We start from the raw sequence: 17,197 nt of genomic DNA, 5'->3' as shown, positions 1-17,197 counted from the left end.
TTTTTTTTTTTGTTTGTTTGTTTGTTTGTTGTCCTTGTTTCTCATTCTACAAATGTAAGACTTCTTCTAGATTTATCCTCAGCGGCAGGCTGTTTCTTGACTGTATCCTCTATTTTAGGAATTTCAAATTCTCACATGATTTCAACTATCCTGCTTGAGAAGATGTACCTCAAATCTATATATCCAGCTTGAACTTTTGCTCAACTTTTGATCCATGTTTCCAATTGCTTATCATCTTCACCTGGGCATTATCTGGCATCTCAAACTCAATGTGTTCTAATCTGCTAAATTCTGTTACTGTCTTGCTCCCAGTCCCACAGTTTAAAACCTCCATCTCCTGAGCTTCCTCCCTTTCTTGAACAACCCCATCCCATTTGTTCTCAAGCCCTGCTAAATGCTGTCCTGCAGTATTCTTTGATTTTTCCCCATTCATTCCCTCTACCTCTGCTCCAGCTTACCTCCTCCTCAACTTTAGTCTGCTTTGATAAAGAGATCCTCAACTGCTCGCCGTCTGTAATCACTGCCTCTTTCTACTAGTCCTACCAACTGTTGTCAGAGTAAGCTTTAAAACCGCAATTATATCATGCCCTTCCCACAATCTAAATACTTCAATATTTTCCTACTGCACACAGGTATTTAATATTAGAGCTGGAAAGTTACCTGTATACAATTTCATCTACTATTGTCATTTTACAAGTGACAAAACGAAAGTTCAGAGAATTGAGGAATACATTGGAGGTTTTCCAACTCTGTCAAGAGTCAGATTTCACTCTTTTGCCCTTGCAAGTCCAAGAGTGACTTTGTATCAGAATTCATTCTAGACTCTGAGCAACAGAAAATAAGCTTACACCAACCCACCACATTTTTAAGCAGACTTGGCAGTTTTTAAATTACAAATCCAATTGCGAGTCTGACAGTATGGTGAAACTTGGTCTTCTGCCTAAGGTTGTCTCTCATGGGAAAAAGAATGACCCAGCTTCATAAAGCTGGAAAGATTTCTTAGTCATCTGCATAGTTTTCCAAAACAAACAGCAAGCACTGATACGCCAGTGCAGTAAGGGAAGTGCAAAAACAGATAGCAGATGCTCACACAATTCTGTAGCTATGAAGAAATGGCTTTCAAACAGACAAGTAAGGTATGCCCATCTCTCATCCCACACTCACAAGCAAGAGAGAGGGAAAAATGTTCATAAATGCAAGGTGGCAAGGAGTATGCATGTATATTAACATCATTTCAGTTCTGCACCCAAGGTGGACTCTACAGATAAAATGACCTAAACTTTGGGCCATGCACTTTTCTTTTTTTCTTTGTGCTACATTACTATTGTTATATATAAATATTACCAATCACAAAGATAGATTAAAATAGGATTTTTTTGAGTTCTTAAAGTTGCAATATCAACTCTTTGTAGCATGTTTTACTTAGTAATAATTTACTTGAGGGAATAGGCTATCTCATATTTTATTGTAAAACTCACAACTCAAGTGCAAATTACTCCGAATTGTACTGAATTGCATTTAGCCATAGATTAATATCCAAAACTCAATTTCCTCATCTGAAAAATGGTGATAGTATTAGTGGTGACCATATGTATTTACTGTGAAGATTAAATGCATAGATTTATACATTACCTAGTACTTAGTTATTATTCAATAAATTAAAAGAGTAATAATCACAATTATTAATATTAAATATACAATGGACATGTAATTATTATAATAAAAACATTACTTTTTTACACTTCTCATATTGATCCTAGGTATTTATTTTCTGAATTAACTATTGTGGCAATTTTTTTAAAGTAGGTACTTAAGAGACATTAATTTTATATTTTCTTTAATGATGCAATTAAAATCAACTATAAAAAGCCTTTTTTGTATTTTTAAATTGCAATTGTTAGTATTCTTAAATGCAAATTATAATTTTTATATCAATGATATAAATAAAGTTTTTCATACTTTGCAATTTTGAATAAATTCAATTAGAAGTTGAAAATTTCTTATTTAGGGAGAAATATAAATTAAGGATTTATACTGTCTTTAATGAATTATACATGTAACTTAAATCTTAATAAATACAAACTAGCCCCCAATCCACTCTTAATTTTTAGGTATATTTTACAATGTCTTAAACAAGTACATAAATGTATTAAACTCCATATGTAAATGTCTGTGGTCTCAGAAAAGCCTATGGCTTTTAGGAAAAATAATTAAAATTATTCCAATTTTTCCCTGCAAATCATATATAAAGATTACAGCGAGAGCTGTAACTAGGCAGCTTGACTAACATATTTGTTTATCTAGGGAAATTGTTTAATGCAAGAGAAGAGACTAAGGAAGTTACATTCCCAGCAACTTGTCCCTATACTCCTGCATTTGCCTCTCCTTGCTGTGGAAGGATGCTTTTATAACATCTGTTTCATTCAGAGCTAAAGATAAAACATCAACTAGTTCATTTTTACATAAAGGAAAATGTTTTTCTTTTAGAACTTTTTATTTTCATATTTCAAAGCAGGTGAAAAACTTCATTTTAAAATCTGCAAGTATACAAGGAAATCTTTGATCTAGAATTAGAGTGTGAGGGATTAAATATTCTGAAGCCTTCTATATATTGTTCTGCTTCATATCTTTTCTTCCCTACACACGCTTTTTTTTCTGTTTACATCTGTGGTTAGTCAAATCCTGAAACTATACTCGAATGTTTTCAGATTTTGGCTGATTTTGTAATATTACTGAACAACCTTAGAGATATCCAGCTCTTTGGGCACAAGATTTACTAAGACAGCCTGAGTTTCTGACCACATTTTATTTGAGATCAAGCTTCAAATGTTCTACCCATATGATAACAAGTATCTGCATAGCTAAAAATAAAAATAGAAGTAATAAAAAGAAGAGTAAATTGAACGGTTAAAAACAAAAATTCTTAGCATCATCATTAGGCCCAAGACATAAACCAGATCTACCTGCTATATAGACTGATAAAATATAATGACTCACAAGCCTATGGTTTTATATCTTTATTGAAGTAACTGAATAATATGAATTTTAAAGCATTTAATTAAAAAATAACTAGTGTGATTATCTTATCTCTTATAGGTGGTGATAGAAGTTAACAGTGAATTCCGGGTCCAGGTAAATATAACAAATCCATTTCTTCCAAATTTTTAAACAGGAATATAATTTGAGAATAACAATATATTTTCTGAAGAAAATTTATTCTTATAAAGTTCACCCCATGCTAAAGTTAATAGATGACCAAAATTACCACTTTTCCCAATTAAACTTCCTCTATTTCAGACATTATATCCTCTTCCAAAAATCTGAGTGGAATTTGGAATACGAATTTAAATTAATATGTACCATCTCTTTATTGCTCTCATTCAAGGTAAGAGATTATAACACTAAAAATGGCACCATCAAGTGGCATTCAATCCGAAGGCAGAAACGTGAATGGATCAAGTTTGCGGCAGCCTGTCGTGAAGGTGAAGACAACTCAAAGAGAAACCCAATTGCCAAAGTAAGTATCAACTCCAAAGCATAACAGTGAAAATCAGAATGGATACAGTTTCAAACTGCCTTTTAAATATTTTATGAACATGTCTCACTGAGAAGCTACCATTCAGAACAGAACTATTGTCATCTACATGATGAAAACTGAAACTCCTAAGGACAATTAAAAAATGCAGGCACTCAGAGAAACAGTAAAACACTGACTTGTCTCACTGTGAAATGCATGTACGTGATCATGTGATATCCCAAACTCTAGATGTAAAAAGATCATTATTTAAATAAAGAATTTGGCTTTCAGTGCATTCAAAGGAATTACTTCAATGCATGCTCTTTTTCCCTCATGGTGTGTTAGAATTGAATTCCTACTTTTTTGTTTGTTTATTAACATTTACAAAGTGCCTTCTCTCATACCCCTTTTCTATTCATTTTTCTGTAACTTTCTTTCTATATACACACACACTTAGAAACACCCCCCTACAGATTCATGAACATACAGGTATACAGTACATGGATACAGAGACAAATATGCACATACATTCACACAGACATTCACAAAGACTCCCCACTAAGATTTGTTTACAGCCAAACAATATTTTATTTCAAAGAAAGAATTCTGGTTTCTATAAACATTTATTTGCATGGTCTCCTTCCTTTTCTACTAATACATTCTCCCTATTTTGAGAATTAAGAGTTTCCACTCAAACTCAGATAACTCTAGTCGCCTACATCAACCTACTCAAAACTTTCTTCAAAAACTTTACATTTAAGAATATTGAAGATTAAAGTTGCATAATATCAACATTGGTAAACTCCTTAAGAGGGCAAGGAGTTTCCTACTGTAGCTCCAGTGCAAGCACAGACCATGCAAATAATACGAGATCAAATTTTAACTGTTGAATGAATGAAGATATGCATGATGATTGCATAGACTTAGATATTGTAGAATGGTATTTTGCTTTTCTCTTGTTTAAGTAGAAACTGAATTTCTTTAATTACATTGTCAGTTACCATTGAAAATACTAGAGCTGTAATTTTTACTCTTATCTAGGAAAATAATTCTCCATTGTCAACATTTCCTAAATGATAACAAGGTCATCACATGCAACGACTCTCAAGAAAGCTGTCATATATCAGACATAGAACTCTATTTGCTCTTTGTAATATTTTTACTTGTATTCCTTTTGCAGATTCACTCAGATTGTGCTGCAAACCAGCAAGTTACCTACCGCATCTCTGGAGTAGGAATTGATCAACCACCATATGGAATCTTTGTCATTAATCAAAAAACTGGTGAAATTAATATAACATCCATAGTTGATCGAGAGGTCACTCCTTTCTTCATTGTAAGTGGATTTCATGTGAATATATATGTTCAGGCTTAAATTCTTCTCGGAAACTCTTAATCTCAGATAATACTTAATTCGATTTCAAGAGTCTCAATATTTGGCATATTTGGTTGTTTCTTAATTCACGAGCGTCCTATAACCAAAAAAAAATGCAAAGATTAAGAGAGAAAATGTTTTACTTAAGTGTCAGCAAAAATGCTAACCTATAGTCTGTCCTCATTGGCAAACTAGAGTATTTGTTTGGAAGGATAAATATCTAACTTTTCAGTTTTCCCTTTTCCTTTAATTCAGTAGAGAATGTTAGCTTCTTTTAAGTCTAATGTGAAGTAATGATTCTGGAGCTCCTGCAGGACTATTTTCTGAGCAAAGACACTTTATTATAAATTCATGTTCCTCAAGTTCACCTGAGCTCCTAATGCACCTTGAAAATTCGTTGATTCTTAAGTGCATCTCACTCCATTCTTTACAGGAGCTGTCACATAGCTTAAATATCCTATCTTTTCAAATTCTCAACCTCATTTCCACTTTAAGCAGTTGACCTGGTGACCAACTTCACCAAAAAGACTGAAACCATCCATCACAAACTCCCACAATTATTTCTCTCTCTCCCAGCTCAGAAATGTTTTTCATTAAATCCAAAAGCAGGATCAGCTGTTTGCTTCTTCCTGACGTGTATTCCAAGACATTTCCATCTTCCTATAATTACCAGTTTCTTGGGGAATTTTATTCCATCACCTCTGCCTTTCTGTCTCCCTTCTGCTGGCTCCTTGGCTACTCCAATTTCCTTCTATGATCATGCCCAACACGCTTCTTAATATAAAAAATAGGTACAAAGAAACCTTACTTTCCTCCTGTTACCTCTTCTATTAAAACCTCATCAATCGGTATCTCAAAACACCTTCAAATAATAATCTATGTTTGCAGTGTTCACTCACACTGCCTGCCTATATTCCTCACATGACTTTAATTTGTTAGCCTTCAATTCCAAATCTACATTTCTGCCCTCTGTCCCACAATGATCCTCCACAAACTTTAAAAAGGCATGCTACCCTGCTAGCTTTTCTTGGGGCACAATGCATTTTTTAAATTTTTATCATTTTTTTATAGAGAGAGGGTCTCATTATAGTTCCCAGGCTGGTCTCACAATGTGCTTTTATATGAAATATGTCATTTTGTAAAATAGTACACATTACACTTAGGTGCACTTCAAATACAAATAATAATAATACAAACCTCCATGTAGCTACTATCTACCTTAAGAATGCTACATTTGCTTTCCCTTAGTGACTGTAAGTGGCGCTTGTGCCTATGTTCTAGTTAGAAGTAATAATAATATCTTTTTTCTTTTAATTCCCTACAGTGCTAGCATAACACTCAAAGTAAGAACTTAATAAATCTGTGTTTTACCACATAATTATTTCTTTTCTCTCTCCCAGATCTACTGCCGAGCTCTGAACTCAATGGGTCAAGATTTAGAGAGGCCTCTAGAGCTCAGAGTCAGGGTTTTGGATATAAATGACAACCCTCCAGTATTTTCAATGTCTACATTTGTAGGACAAATAGAAGAAAATTCTAATGCAAGTAAGTAATATAGTGGCTTCCAAACCACTCCTAACAGCCAGGCACCTAACCGGAGACTAAACTATGTCAAAGTATACATCATGAATGTAAGAGATGAGCTAGATAAAAGATGCAGAATAGAAAGTCTTTTGCTTCAACTATGGAAGCAGCTCCAATCTGACAGACACAAAGAGCAATTCCAAAGCAATGAGGAGGATTTTCTCATGTAATTCTCAGACCAGTCCTGCAGGAGAGTCCTAACAAGAAATTTTAAAGGCATTTTGCACAGTGGTGGCAGGGGCACTGGGATGTGAATTTAGCCTCCCAATCTAACTGTGTGGAAGGACAATCCCCCCCCTTTCTGCTCATACTGCATTGTTTTATTTTTTTCCTTTTTAAAGTTAGCTACTTTAAAATCACTTATAGAAATCACTTCCACACAAAACTTCATTTTGTGGTTTAACCTTTAAGGGATAAAATTTCTTGTAAATTCCAAAAATCCCTACACTTTACTTTTATTCATTAAAATATTGCACCTATACTTTGAACTTTTAAAAATGTCATTATAAAAATGCTCATTAAATTTATGTAATATGAAAGCAAAAAGGAACAAAAATCTGTCGCCTGCATTTTCTAGTACCATTCTTCAAAGGTATGCACTGTGTACATGCTTTCCATAATTATATAAACATAAATAACATGTTTTTGAACATAAATGGTATCATCTGTTACATACTAATCCACAACATGAATTTTTATATGAATATATTTTGAACCTATTTTCATATCAGAACATGTAGAGTTTTTCACTGCTTTCAATAGTTGCAATGGAATTTAATTATATAAATTATATAAGCATACATAAATGTTAATTATCTAGTGAAAACATTTTTTTAAAATTATGCTGCAATGAATCCAGGTGGGGGATGAGAGCTGTCCTGGAGCATTTGTAGGAAAATTGTATTTGAATTGGAGTTGGACAGTAGAGAAGAATTCCAAAGTTATGAATGAGAACTGGCAGTTTTCACATTCTCCAATAATCCAATAATCATCAAAACCACTTGTAAAATTAATGAAAATGATAAGAGACAGGATAATGTATGTACTTCAACAAGCATTTCTTTAGATCTGCTAGTTACCTTGCACTTAACAAAGGATCACCCAAAACAAAACAATAATAATGTATATTTATCAAGTGTGCACTATTCATTAGAAACTTTATATAGTTTTCTCTTATTAATTGTTTAATTCTCACATGAATTCAATGAGGATGGCAGTAATGTTATCCCCATTTATAGATATGGAAACTAAGGCCAAGATTATATAGCTAGAAAGTGTTGAGAAAGTTGGGAAAATGTTGGTCTGGTCTTATTATCATTTGGTTTCACCATAGCATCCTTTTAAAAAATAAGAAAATGTACCAGAAGAAGAAATAGAAAGCCAGAATAACACATTTCCTTTGTTTTCTAGTTATCAGCAATGCCTAGATTCCTAGTAAAATGTGATCCTTTTATTAAGCATAGATATATAAAGGAGGTAAGCTATTCATATGTAGAAGGAGTAGAAAGGGAAAACAATGAAGTCCACGTTATATGGATCAAGTAACTCTAATACTTTTTGGAAAGGTGATATGCTATACTGTAACAAAAATGTAAATTGCCCATTTACAATCAATTTTCCATGATTTCCAGATACGCTGGTGATGATACTCAATGCTACTGATGCAGATGAACCGAACAATTTGAACTCAAAAATAGCCTTCAAGATTATAAGACAAGAGCCCGCAGATGCACCAATGTTTATTATCAACAGATATACTGGAGAAATTCGAACGATGAATAATTTCCTAGACAGAGAGGTAATTCTTTTTCTATAAGGGGGTTTTTAGTTGCAAAGAAATTGATTCTAAAAGCAAGGGTACTGAAGAGAAAAAAAGATGGAGAAAATGATGTTTTAAATTTTTAATTGTACAACTTTTTCACATGATTCTTTCATGTAAGAAACATTTTTAAAATGAAAAAAGGAGGATTTTTCAATTACAATTTGTACTGGCATTTTTCATATAATATTAATTAAAATTTGCTTCAATCAAAGAAAACTAGATTGTGGAAGTACATGAAAATATGCCTAAGGTAGAGTCAAAGCTGCATTTCTCTAAAGGATGTGTTCTATAATGAAATGAATTTAGGAAACACTTGCTATCTGTCCACATCTTGGTGAGCTACAATGCATGTGTGAGTATGCTGGAGGCTCCAAGAATATTTACACACTAAGCTCTCTTTCTTCAACCCAGCAGATCTCAGCTCCATTGACAACAGAACTCTTGTTTTTCCTATGTAACATCTACTGATTGCCCACCCGTTCATTTACTTTGGGAAATGAACCACAGAATAAGAATGATGGATAGGAATTAAATAACAGCCTGACTGATCTTTTTATTTACAAATAAGAAAATAACTAGTGATTGTTAACAGAGTAAAATCAGCATTATGAGGTTTCCAGCATGATACATGATTTCATGGTTTAGTTTTAAGATATCTACTTTTTCATTATTTTAAAAAATACTAACTTTTAATAGAACATTGCTGACCTATATGTACATTAGGGATGTAAGTGAGGAAACTTTATGTTCTGCTGGTATTCAGTTAATTTTGTTTTAGTTATTAAAATGACAATCTCCTTGCCAATGATGTTTAGGTTTAGGATAAATCACATTATTTTAATACTCTTCAATTACCTAAATGTTATAAGCTTCTAGGCTACCTAAGTCTCCTTTCATATGTGTTTGAAAATTAACATTAGAAGAAATTGAATGTTTAGCTTTTTCTTTCTCAAACTTTCTTAAACAGCCCAATGGGGTTTCTTTCGTGTCAAAAGAGCTTTAGTGATAAAGCACTGTTAAGAAAGGGCTGTCAGAAGGAAAGGGACTCTGCAGGCATTGGGAAGCCACCAGAGCAGATATTCGCAACCTGGGATCAATGGAGAGACCTCAAGATATCTCTATAAAACCCCATAAATTATAACCTTCATTTCGAATGAGTGCGATTTTGCATGAGTTGAGGAAAGCCTCCATAGTTTTTACCAGCTTCTAGGAATGTAAGCACCATTGAATAGGGTCAAGAATAGATACATCACCAATAACTCCATTGCCACAACCCACTACCTCCCAAAACACAAACCTTTGTTATCTCTTTATATACTTTTTGCACACTCAGGGGATGATTATTTAGGGTATGGAATTTTCGTGCCATAAACTTTTGGTAAACTTAATCTCTTTCTTTGAGGTCGTTCTGGTTTGTTTTACCCTTTATTAACTTTTTCAACCTCTGGATGTACTATTATTAATAAGAAATGAAGCCTTTTAAAAAGTATTTCATCTTTTAAATAATGCATGATAAGCATTATTGGGGATAATCATGTGAAATTTGTGGATTTTCCATATTCTGTGTTAACCCTACCTCTATAATAGATTTATGTAAATGCTGAGCTAACATTTAAAAGAACTTTACATAAGACAAAGTAAAGGCTTCCTATGTCAAGTGTGATATTGCTTGCAATATGTATTTTTAGCAATACGGCCAGTATTCTCTTGCTGTGAGAGGCTCTGACCGAGATGGTGGGGCAGATGGCATGTCAGCAGAATGTGAGTGCAACATTAAAATCCTCGATGTCAATGACAACATCCCTTACATGGAACCGTCTCTTGTAAGTATTTGTTCTTGAAATTAATAACTCTAAATTCACTACATTCTGAAACATACTAACAATTCTGTTCACAGAGGCACATGTCATATTTATTGACATACAACCCAAATGTAGACACATACACTTTTCTTGTGTTTATGCAAGAATAAATGGATTTAAGCAATGAAAAATGAGATTAAAAACACGGGTAGCTTTTCTAAATAATGAAGTTATCAATATTCCAGTATAAGCCTACTATAGTTCTTCTCTCTTTCACACAGTTGATGCGAAGAGTTTTCACTTCTCGTTTCAGAGTTCCATAATAATTGAAGAAAATACTCTATATACAGATTTGATGCAGATTAGAGTAATTGATTTGGATGAAGAGTTCTCAGCTAACTGGATGGCAGTAATTTTCTTTATCTCTGGAAATGAAGGAAATTGGTTTGACATAGAAATGAATGAAAGAACAAATGTGGGAATTTTAAAGGTTGTTAAGGTATGGTGTAATTATCCTACATATTTTGTTTTCTTAATCTGTTTTCAAAATGTTAAGCTTAAAATAAAATGATGCCAACATTTCACAAACTTGACTCACTAAAAGAATAAAATTACAGTGTTTTAAATTTATATATAACATGGAGGGTTGTTNTTTTTTTTTTTTTGAAACGGAGTCTTGCTCTGTTGCCCGGCTTTTCAATATAGTCTTTCTGCTTATAGTCATTTCAGAAAAACAGGCATTGAATTTTAACTTGAACATTTTATCAATGCAGTACTCCCAAATAGATCATATAAATTGAAAGCACCTTAAAAATAGTATTTTATGCTTAAAACAAAGTATAATTAATTCTTAAGGTTAATGTTTTAAGAATTGTTTTAAAGCAGATTTAATAGGGGCTTTAAAAATGTGTTCATGTCAACATTGTAAGTCAATTGCTACACATGTAGAATATTCATCATATAAATGAAAATGTGTTTATTCCTCCAGTGTGTTTTTATAAAATTTAAGTTAAATTACTATAAATGTAGAATTATCAACCCCATCTCACTGTGGCTGCTGACCAAAGCTTTTTAGGAACACAGATATGCTGGAAATTTGATCTAAGTCAACTGGTCCAGTGCTGTTCTCTTATGTCCTCCACATATTAATGGTCCACATTTACTTGGAGTTAAATTCCATCTGAGATGTGAGAAAAAATAATCTGCCCCCTAGGGAGCTGATAGTCAAAGTTTCTCCCTGTGTTACACAACTTGTAGAGTCAATTTTTTAAATCTACAACAGCTGTGTATGGATTGTATATGTTGCAAGCAATATGTATTTTCATGGTAAAATGTAATCCCTATTTAATTATTTTTTTTCAGAATAGGCCTGGAAAACAGACTCTCAAACTACTCTGTCCCCATAGGAATATATGGCTTTTTGCCTCCTGTGTCTTCTTAAAGTGTCACCATGCCTACAGCTTGTATTTAACTTGAGACAGTATGCAGATGCTTTAGTTTATCCCTCACAGCATCCCTGAGAATTAGGTTATATTATTTCTATATTGCAGATAAAGACATTGAAGCTCCAAAAGAGGACAGAACCTGCATAAGTTCTCATAGCTAGTAAGCAGTGCAGCCAACACTTAAACCTAGTTTTCTCTAGATATGAAGTTCACATTCTTTCCATGATACTATTTAGGATTCAATACTGGGGAAATTGGAGTCTAATCTATTTTGCCCCAAAATATTATATTACTTCAGAAAATTATTCCACCTATCTGTCCTCAATATCTCCATCTGTAAAATGAGAATGATAATTGTTTGCCCAGGCATATCATATATTAAATCCTTTGTTATAATTATATACATATATATTTATGTGTGTGTAATGTATATATACATTTGACTTTACAGCCATTCTTTGAATTGCAAATAAAGCCAACATTAGAGCAAAGATTCAACATTTTAGCTATATAGGAGAGCTCAATGTGTGAATCTCTATTTTTATCTAAATTACTTTTGTGAAAATTTAGAAAAATTTATTTGGTATGTATGGCTCTAAAGGCATAGTTGTTTGTGCATTTTATGTGTTATAGATATAATATCATTTTTCATAAAGAAAATCACCACTTGCCTACTTTATGAAATAAGTTTTTCTAAAGCATGTTGAAAAAAGTAAATATATACATATTACATTCTATTATCTGTCTTGTTCAGAGTCACATTTACAGATGTGAAATTTCTTCTAAATATTTCTTATGGATAAAACCATTCAAATGATTGATCTTCTAATATATTTGACCCTTACTGTGTAATAAATAGCTACTTTCTGAGAAACATAAAATGCTTAAAGGTAGGATAAATTGTCTTTGCACTAAAAAATATATAAAATTTGACTATCTGTATTACTTTAAGTTTTTAATTTGTTTGGGGAACAATTAAAGCTCATGTCATATGTTTTCAACTTTTCAACAATGGATCTAGACAACTGAATTATTTCTTTATTTGCATAAATTTACTTGAATTAAAGATTAAAAATTTAAGAATAGATTATGTATTTGTGTGCATTTATGTTTCATAAAGGAAGAGAATAAGATTTTTTTTTTACTGTTATCAAAGGATTTCTCTTTCATCTGAAACGTTTTCTTATAATAAAACTATTTCACTCTATTTTCTAGCCCTTAGATTATGAAGCTGTGAATAATCTGCAACTCAGTATTGGCGTCAGAAATAAAGCTGAATTTCATCATTCAATTATGTCTCAATATAAACTGACAGCAGCTGCAATTTCTGTGGAAGTGAAAAATCAACGTGAAGGCCCAGTGTTTCGTCCAGGTTCAAAGACATACGTAGTAACTGGTAATATGGGAGCAAACTCTAAAGTGGGAGATTTTATAGCTACTGACCAGGACACAGGTAGAGATTCAACAACTGCTAGGTAAGAGTAACATTTACAACAAATTTTCCTCACATATTGAATTTAAGTACATATATTCTCTTGAGAGATTATAAATACCTGAGTTAAAATACTTTTCAATATTTTTCAAGCTATCATTTAATTGTAAAAAGTACTATAAATTGTTATTCAATTTAAAATATTTAACTTAAGAAAACATAAAAATTCATGCAAGATGTAAGATGTTAAACTGTAAAGATGAGATATGTAAAAATAATATATCTCAAAAATATCGACACTCCTGTGTTTCTGTATCTTATTGATCAATTAGTTGATCACCACAGGCTGTGCTAAGTCCCTCAGAAGAGTCTAAGGAATGATTTCCCCACTGCAAATCTGCCAGCTTGAAATCAATTAGATTTTTGTTAGCTCATTTCAATTATATTCTTCACTTTATTCAGCATTTAATATTGGTCAATAACACTGGTGTGAAAAATTAGTTATATTAAGGAAAACTATGTTATGTCATTTTTTAAAACTCTATATATGGAAATATTTCCACCTCATCACAAAAAAAATCTGCACGTGCACATGTACCTGTATTTGTGTATGTGACTGTGGCAAGAAGAATGAGAGAAGCACTTCGCCCATGTGTTTTTTGTTGTTTGGGTTTTTTGTTTGTTTGTTTGTTTGTTTGTTTTTTGAGATGGAGTTTCACTCTGTCACCCAGGCTGGAGTGCAGAGGCGCGATGCCAGCTCACTGCTACCTCCGCCTCCCGGGTTCAAGCAATTCCCCTCCCTCAGCCTCCCAAGTAGCTGGGATTACAGGAACCTGTTGCCATGCCTGGCTAATTTTTGCTTTCGTAGAGAAGAGGTTTCACCACTTTGGCCAGGTCAGTCTCAGACTCCTGAGCTCATGTGATCCTCCCTCCTTGGCCTCCCAAAGTGCTTGGATTACAGGCGTGAGCCACTGCGCCCAACCCACCCATGTGTTTTGAAAGTTCTTTCTTGGTGTTCTCCTCACATAGTGTGAGTAGTTCTGTTAGAGGTCCTGTCACACTGTACCACGTTGCTGATGAGATTTCTTGTACCCAGTAGGAGTGAATTCACGGAGGCTAGCCCCAACCCAGAGCTTAGCAGAATGCCAGAGAGAGAATATTATCTAATATTGTTTGTTTCACAAATAGTAGATGAGAAGGAAAACAGGGAAGTCAAAGATGAAAAGAAGAATAGAATAGAGGATCAAGGCAAGGCCATAGTTTGGAATTCAAAAGAGGTCTTGTCAAGTTCTAGTGCATGCGGGGAGTAGGAGTGGAAATGGGGAAAGTGCAGGCCAAGCTGATGAAGTAACTTCTTTGTAAAAGAATAGAATTAGAAGCAGCCCAGGAAATCCCAGGATCTGAGTGTTCTGTAATAGTTCTGCTGCTACCTAAATCAAATGAAAATGAGAATCAAAGTATTATTCTGACATCCAACTGGGCATAAAAGGACATTCCATAAGAAATGTGTGCTTAGTAATTACTTTTCTTAAATGCAAATCTTGATGTACCCCTGAATGACCCCATATAGCTAAGACAGATCTGAAATAAAATAAGGTCTCTAGTAACTGAAAACTATACCCAGGGGTTATAACTACTCACTGAAAAAATACATTTTAAATTAAAATTTCTTCTTATTTTTTTAGATAGCTGACATTAATTTGTATCATTTTCTTTCAAATACAGATATGTAATGGGAAATAATCCAGCTGACCTGCTAGCCGTTGACTCAAGAACAGGCATAATCACTTTGAAAAATAAAGTTACCAAGGAACAATATAATATGCTTGGGGGAAAATACCAAGGAACAGTTCTCTCTATAGATGGTAATAAATCAATTTACATTTTTATCTTTTCTAGAGAAAGCTGCATATACTTTAAGATATTAAAATTTTAATTATCATATTTTAAAGTAACCGCTTTCCAACAAAAGTTGTCACATTGGGCATTATAGACTCATAACTTCAACTACTTGAGGCAGTATAATTTAGTTGCTAAGACCATGAGTCCTCAAATGAGACTAGATTAGTGTCTTCTACCACCACTTACTAGCTATAGAATCTTAGAGAAGTTATTTAATCATCTGTACCTATTATTGCTTCTTTAAAATGGAACAATACAATACAGGTTTAGAAGGATGTGACAATAATGATAGAAATAACAACAAAAACAAAACAACAGGATTAGCATAGTTGAGCAGCAAGGGCATGAGTTTCAATATCATATAGACTGGATTTAAACATATTTCTGTTATATACTTCCAGAAATGTTTCTATTCGTTTATTTAGAAAATGTATATTGAGTCCTAACTAAATGTCAGCCATTGTGCCAGATTCTAGGGTTACATCAATTAATAAAGTCAGACAACTGAGCTCATATCTATGTAATAAAGATTACAAAAATAACCTCAAACAAATTATTCCTGTATTTTTGCTGAATAATTCCACTTTTAATAACCTTAGGAAAAGTTATAATATAATAGGCTGAATGTACAAGATGTTAATTACAGCACTAATAATTAGATATTGAAACCCATATAAATAATAGGCAACTGGGTAAGTAAACCATGGAACATTTGATATAAAATTATATAACCATCGGGAACTCTGTTAATAGGTTTATTAAAATATAAAATAATACTTATAGTTTAAAGTAAAAAAATGGAATGAACCATATGATCACATCAATGTAACATAAATAATAAGCAAGCATTCAGCATTATAATTAAGGACAAAAGGTCATTTAAAAAACTACCAGCAGGGGTTGTCCTTGGGTGTTGCTACCATGAATTTGGTTTCTGGTTTTGTTTTGCTTCTTTAGGTAATTCTATACTTTTCAAATTATATATAATATCCAAATATTAGTAATGCAAGGAAATAATCCAATAAATAGTATTACTATGACTAATAATGTTATTTATCATAATATAACAATTTAGTTGATTTTTAAAACTGAGTCAAAAACAAGGGATGATTTAGCAAGTTGGGAGAAATTATGAGAATAAAGATATTAAAATAAATATTGATGTAAAAAATATTTCTGTATTATCCAACCATTATGATGCTAAATATCTAAAATATTTCTTCCATTTTGAACATTATTACAGATGATCTTCAAAGAACTTGCACTGGTACAATAAATATTGACATGCAAGATTTTGATTTCAATGGCGGTGATACTACTACAAATACAGGTGGTACTACAAATGACAATACAAATACGAACACTGGAAGTACCAATAATAGCAGAGGAGATACTTCCACTCAGCAAGGAACCAGCGCAGATGAGGGAAACCACGTTGGCGATCAACATCTCTCAGACAATGTACATTTTGGTCCTGCTGGCATTGGACTACTCATCATGGGATTCTTGGTCTTAGGATGTAAGTACTTTAGCAATCTAATGTATATGTGTCACCAAAAAAAAAATGGTGAGGGAGAGATAAGTTTTCTGATTCTTTGATAAAACATGTTTCACAAATTCTCGATTTGTGCAATTATCAAGAAATTTCCATGCTTGGCACTGGGCTTATAAGATGAAAAAAACTTCTTAACCCCTTATAGGACTGTGGAGGATCAAAATTTATTTGCATTAAGTCTCAGTGTAACGGGAAAGTGCCATAACAAGTAGGCTCAAATTGCTATTTCAGTGAAGAAGACAATCAAAAAAGGCTACAGAGGGCCGGATGCAGTGACTCATGCTGCAATCCTAAAACTTTGGCAGGCCAAGGTGGGCAGATCACTTGAGGTCAGAAGTTCAAGACCAGTCTGGCCAACATGGTGAAACTCCCATCTTTACTAAAAATACAAAAATTAGCAGAGCATGGTGGTAGGCACCTCTAACCCCAGCTACTTGGAAGGCTGAAGCAGAATGGCTTGAACCCAGGAGGCGGGGGAGGTTGCAGTGAGCCAAGATCACATAACTGCATTCCAGCTTGGGCAACAGAGCCAAACTCAGTCTCAAAAAAAAGAAAGAAAGAAAAAAGAAAAGGCTACAGACAAAAACTAAACTCTTAGTTGCATTTTAAAAGATGACTAGGAGTTAGCCTGATGAACAAGAGAAAGGGAATACAATACAAAGAAAAAAAAAATTTATGTGCAAAAACCCAAAAGAATGGTTGTAATCTGCACATTACAATTAAATTAATGTAAACATTGTCATTTTCAAATGTGGAATCATAA

General features: G+C 33.2%; 1 protein-coding gene and 1 long non-coding RNA gene across 2 annotated transcripts in view; one reads left to right on the top strand and one right to left on the bottom strand.

The window, feature by feature from the left end:
• LOC119466921 overlaps positions 1-17,197 on the bottom strand; it is a 117,383-nt gene that overhangs the window by 23,966 nt on the left and 76,220 nt on the right. The gene's annotated exons all lie outside the window — the stretch shown is intronic.
• Positions 1-17,197, top strand: part of DSG1 (desmoglein 1) — a 35,691-nt gene that overhangs the window by 6,452 nt on the left and 12,042 nt on the right. The window contains exons 3-12 of the mRNA XM_017498012.2: positions 3,097-3,132; positions 3,386-3,517; positions 4,698-4,853; positions 6,293-6,437; positions 8,108-8,274; positions 9,987-10,121; positions 10,414-10,599; positions 12,761-13,020; positions 14,703-14,842; positions 16,123-16,398. Of these exons, the coding sequence (XP_017353501.1) occupies positions 3,097-3,132; positions 3,386-3,517; positions 4,698-4,853; positions 6,293-6,437; positions 8,108-8,274; positions 9,987-10,121; positions 10,414-10,599; positions 12,761-13,020; positions 14,703-14,842; positions 16,123-16,398 (1,633 nt within the window). The remainder of the gene's footprint in view (positions 1-3,096; positions 3,133-3,385; positions 3,518-4,697; positions 4,854-6,292; positions 6,438-8,107; positions 8,275-9,986; positions 10,122-10,413; positions 10,600-12,760; positions 13,021-14,702; positions 14,843-16,122; positions 16,399-17,197) is intronic.

Source organism: Cebus imitator, unplaced genomic scaffold, assembly GCF_001604975.1.
Source record: "Cebus imitator isolate Cc_AM_T3 unplaced genomic scaffold, Cebus_imitator-1.0 Scaffold12, whole genome shotgun sequence".
NCBI lineage: Eukaryota > Metazoa > Chordata > Mammalia > Primates > Cebidae > Cebus > Cebus imitator.
Note: the sequence above shows the minus strand (reverse complement) of the source record. Positions and strands in the feature narration are given on the sequence as shown.